The 5,163-nt window shown below is 48.4% G+C and overlaps 1 protein-coding gene across 1 annotated transcript; it reads right to left on the bottom strand.

Moving 5' to 3' along the window:
- Positions 1-2,630: 2,630 nt before the first annotated feature.
- On the bottom strand, positions 2,631-4,895 carry LOC116487603 (cystatin-like). Its single transcript, XM_032184641.1, has 3 exons — positions 4,633-4,895; positions 4,148-4,261; positions 2,631-3,018 (listed from the first exon to the last, which is right to left on the bottom strand). The coding sequence occupies exons 1-3, from the start codon at positions 4,858-4,860 to the stop codon at positions 2,941-2,943; spliced, it is 420 nt and encodes a 139-aa protein (XP_032040532.1). The 5' UTR covers positions 4,861-4,895; the 3' UTR covers positions 2,631-2,940.
- Between the last annotated feature and the right edge of the window lie 268 nt (positions 4,896-5,163).

A 5,163-nucleotide genomic window follows, 5' to 3' on the forward strand; every position in this document is an offset into this window, starting at 1 on the left:
AGCCAAAGGTCCAAGTTGGTCACGTCCTCACCATCAGGGCACAGTCCCACGGGGAGACAGGGGTGGGAGCGAGGTCCATCAGCCCCAGACACAGTGAGAAGATGAGCTGGAACCTGAGTCCGTCCAGAGAGCCCAGTCTGCAGCACAAAGCTATAAGGCAGGTCCAAGGGCCAGGACTGGAGGCAGGGGCACATCTAATGTGGTTCAGATGGGGATGGGGGATCTAGGCCTGAGCTTAAATGGGCACAGGAAGCGTGTGGTGAGGGTGTCAGACAAGGCAAAAAAGAAATGCAGCCTGTACCCCATTTCTCAATACTGTTCAGGCTCTGTGCTTCTCTTGGTAAACCTGCTTTTTATCACAGACTCTTTTTTATCAAACTCTCTCTCTCACATGCAAAGATGCTTTTAAAATTCAGCTAAACTGAATGCTGCCCACCTGGCTGGCTGGGATCAATACCTCTGCTTGCTCATGCTGACAAGGATACACCCCCGTTATCTTCAGCTGAGTGTGCCAGTGGCACACCAACAATGCCCACAGGCTCAAAAAAACAGTGGCTTTCCACAACTCTGTGTCCCGGCTCTGCTTTGCAGAGCTAGGAGATAGAAAGCTCATTTGAGTATGAGTCTGCAGGTACAGGCACTGCTAAGGTGGGCTACACTAATGCTCTTAACCCATTGCAAATGGGAAGTAACATAGCCCAGAGAAAGGTGCTTAAACTAGATCTAGTTTTTTAGCATTTGCTGGGTTTTTTGTGTTTTTTTTTTTTTTAACCAGTGAATAGGACATTTGTCCAAGCCATGAACAGCCAGGTTCTCCTGGAAAACTTTGTAAGAAAAAACACTGAATGCCTTCCAAAAGCCCAATGAGACAGCAGCTACAGCCCTTCTGTCATACACTGAGTGTCTCATCTTGCCATGGAATGATATCAGCTTAGCAAGGCAGGACCTGCCTTTCATGCACCCCTGCTCACTGGGGCTGATCCCCGGGGTGTCCTGGATGTGCTGTGCCATGACGCTCAGCATGATCTGCTCCAGGACCTCCCCAGGAGCACCTGACCCCAAGGGCAGACTGACAGGCCTGTAATTGCCCGCATTACTCTTTGTCCTGTCACTACACTCCCTGAGATGTTGTCCCTCTCCAGCTTTCTCAGAGGCCCCTATTTGGGTACAGGGAGGACACCACCACCATGCCCATCCCCACCCAAAAATCAGCTCTTTGCAAAGGTCTTCCTTGGGGTTAAAAACTGGAGTTCACTCACTCCCGTAACTCCTCTTAACCTGGCAGCTTCCCCTACCACATAGAGATGAAATTTCTTTCAAGAATATCCTGCTCCTTCTTTCCAACCTTCCACAAAGTTAAAAACAAAATCCCCCCTTTTTTGTTCTCCTTTCTCACTTACCACCTGCTCAGGAAAGCTTCTTTTGCTTGACATCACAAGACATTGAACAAGTAGATTTTTTTCCTAGATCTAGAGCTGTCTTTCCCTGTGACACTTGCACCAACTCCAAACACGGTGTCTTCCACACCAAAACCAGCAGCAATGTGCTTGATTGAGCGAAAAGACCCCACCAGTTTACATACATGCTTGGATTTAGAGGGTTGCTTCTGGGGAATATCCATCCCCAGAGGTTTTGTGTCCATGATTTATTTGCTATAAAACCACCTATATAAGACTTGCTGATAATGATTCTTACTTACCAGTTACTCACTCAACACCACTTATTAACATTCCTATTGTTTTTGCACTAGACTATACTCAAGCCTAAGTAGGCTACTGGTATCAGGGTCACCTCATCCATCCTTTTCAATGCAGGCACAGTATCCTGTGTTCCCCTGCAGTACAATTTAATTAATTTAACAGGAAACACCTCAGCCAGTTCTCTTAATAGTTCTTAGGCACTGATCCTCTCAACCTGCTGATTTAAAGGTATTTGCCCTAGTTAGACATGATTCAAATTCTCACTGCTTAATACACCGCCAGACTACAGTTCTGCCTCCCCACAAGCCAGGCTTCTCATTCACCACCTTCCAGGCTTCCCTGCACCCACAGGTTTGCAAATGAAAGTGGAATCAGCTGTTCCTCCAGCTCTACTGGCCACAATAAAGGCTATGAATGAAGTTGGCCATGTTACTGCTTAGACTACAAGGAAGGCCCTCAGGCTTTCTACTCAGCAATTCTGTTCCAGAAACACCAGGGATACAGCAGGGTAACTTGTGAAGATGCCATGCCAGAGGAAGCAGAGGTTTACAAGAGACCTCAAATGCAGTGTAAAAGGACAGAGCAGTTAGTTCTTACACAGCACAGCTACATAAGCCCATGCAGCTGATGTAGAAGTTAAACAGAATGAGATTTCCCACACACCATGAGTTCCAGTTAACCTTCCCAAAACTTTCCCAAAAGACAGTGTTGCAAACCCCAGTGTTTCCAAAACCAGAACATTTCTTCTGTCAGAACAGCTACTGACCTTTGTCCCTTACTCAAAGCTGGATAGGAGACATGACTTACCTCCTGTAATTAGGACCCCACATTCCTTCTCACCCCAGCCTTTGGGGACAGGAGACTGGGTGACAAATAAAGGCACCCCCACCCTCCAAGAGGCGAGCAACCCATTACAAAGACAACCACACATCACAGCAACATGGCATTATGTTTTAATGTTTACAGTAGTCACTTCACAGGGACACCAACTTTTTCCTCAGAGTTTTGATGCTGGAATTACTTTATTGGGAAAATTGAGAAAACAAACAGCTACACCAAAAGTATAATTACAATGAGGAAAAACAGAGTTGAGATCCTACTGTGCTTTAGAGGAAGGTTACATAGTTTTACTTGCATAACACACACAGAAGTATTTGAGTTAACAGGTATTGATGCATCCCATCTCAATGTTATTACTTTTTTAATGCTGGTTGCTGGTCTCTGCTGGAGCCAAGGAAGTTTACTCGCAGCTACTTTTCAGTAGTTTAATTTGGTTTAGCCAAGGAATAGTGTACACTACAAAGTTGCAAGTGGTGTACTAAGGAGAGAGGAAAAAAAGCAATCATCAGTTCAAAAGCATATAACAGTGTCCTTTGCTATCACTTTATACAGATTTACCCTATAATGTGATCCTCGAACATATACCACTTCTGGCTCTCTGCATTTGCACTCCCCTGGCAAGTATTCTGGAACACTGCTCCGGTTAGTACTTGCTCAGGACCAATCATTGCTCTCAAATACTAACACAGAAGCCAAGCAGTCAGCATTTCTGAAGATCAAGTTACTTGCTTATCCCAGTCATATACTAGTTCCCACTGGCAGAAGCCTTTCAGCCTGGGCAGTACTTCAACAGCAGCTCTCATGTACAGGCAAGTACGCCCACACAGCTAATCAATCTGTTTGTGAATGCTTGTCTAATTATTGCAGCTCTGTCAGTGGTGCTTAGTGGATTATTCGTGTGTAGTGACAGTTCTCATACATGCAGGCATAAGTTGCACATTCATGCAAAGTACAACCTATCCCTGATTAATACCAGCAATGAAATAGAAAACAAGACCAAGCACTGACCAAAATAAGGTAGATAAATCAGTGCTCTCACCTGAAAAGCTAAATTATTGCTTAAATAGCATTGTGATACAGACTGCTGTGCAACTCAGCTTGGTGGTTACTTGGAGAACAGGGGTAATCTGTCAGTTGTGACCGGTGCTTAGCCCATAGCACAATCCACAGTAATGGGAGTCCCTCATGAAAGGGCATTAAGTCAAGCTGTCCCATCAGCATGGGATAAAAGGAGCAGAAAAGGGTATGGACACTCAGGGCACCAGACTGAGCACCAGGAGACCTGTAAGCAACCCCTGCTTGGCAGTTTCCTCTGCGTATCCCTGAGATCAGAGCCATGAGCACTCTCAGAGGATTGAGGCATGCTCCTGTGTACCACAGCCTCAGGTCTCCGTGTAAATATGCTGTAAGAGGCCTGGCTTCCTCTGTCAGGAAGATCTGGCAAGACAAGTCCTACAAGGGTGGCATCATCTCATGCAGCCTAAAAGACTGACATCTGATTTTCTTAGAGGCCGACAGGTGACACTGCCCATACCTCTCCACAGCACACCAGCTGGAGAAAAGGCATCAAGAACCCAGGGAACAACACACCCTGTTCTGAAGCCTACCTTAGCCATCTCCGGAGTGTCATGAAGAGCGCAGCTCTGGGGATCAGCTTCTGCCTTTGTGCAAGTTGTCCGGCCAATCTCCACTTCTATGGTGTACTTGAGTCCAGACACAAGCTGCAACAAGACAAGGGGCAGAAACAGCTTTATTCGCAACACATACGCAAAAGCTCTCCAAACAGAGGGCCCTGACAGAAAGAAAGATAGCTTTGTTGTCACATTCCTGTAGCCAGAACCAAGAGTTACAGACAGCAGCATGTGGCAACCTTCACAGAAGAAACACTTGAGGTCCTTTGAAAAACAGGAAACAACATCCATGTAAACAAGTTGTGCCATAGCCTCCTTCATCAGTGAAGGAAGATGCATGTTAGCTCATCCACGATATAAGGAAGTTATTAACTTATCCTGTAATTTCATCCCCGGCATTCAGACGTAGGAGCCCCAAGACAGGGCTTTAAAAACAAGAAATCTGCTTCTGTGGCACCCACCTGCCGCTTGGCGCTGATGACCCGCACCACCCTGCTGGAGTACTTGTCGTTGCTCGCCCTGTTGTACTGCGCCATGGCGAACTGCAGGGCTTGCTGCAAGCCCTTATTGTTCTCCGCAACATCCTCGGGAGCCCCCAGGAGCCGCCCGCGCTCCTCGCTGCCCAGGACGGCTTGGGCCAGCAGCAGGGCGGCTGCCAGCAGCGCCACCAGAGCCCGAGCGCCCGCCATGCCTTCGCCCTACCCCGGCCCCGCCGCCGCCGCCGCCATTTTAAGGCCGCCGGGGCTGGGCGGGACGCGGCCCCGGCCCTCCCCGCTCCTCCCCGGCCCGGGAGGCACCCAGCGGGGGCTCGTGTGGGGTTTCGCCAGCCGGTTTTCCCCCGTGTCACCGAAAATAAGAGTCGGGGGATGTTTTTTGGGGTTGTGGTGTCCCTCCGTAACCGTGCCCGAGGCTGGCGCACGCTTCCCACAAAGACAGCGGGCAGGCGAGGGATGCACACCGCCTGCTAGCTGCGAGCTGCCCCAAGCTGTTTT

Source organism: Aythya fuligula, chromosome 3 (genome assembly GCF_009819795.1).
Source record: "Aythya fuligula isolate bAytFul2 chromosome 3, bAytFul2.pri, whole genome shotgun sequence".
Lineage (NCBI taxonomy): Eukaryota > Metazoa > Chordata > Aves > Anseriformes > Anatidae > Aythya > Aythya fuligula.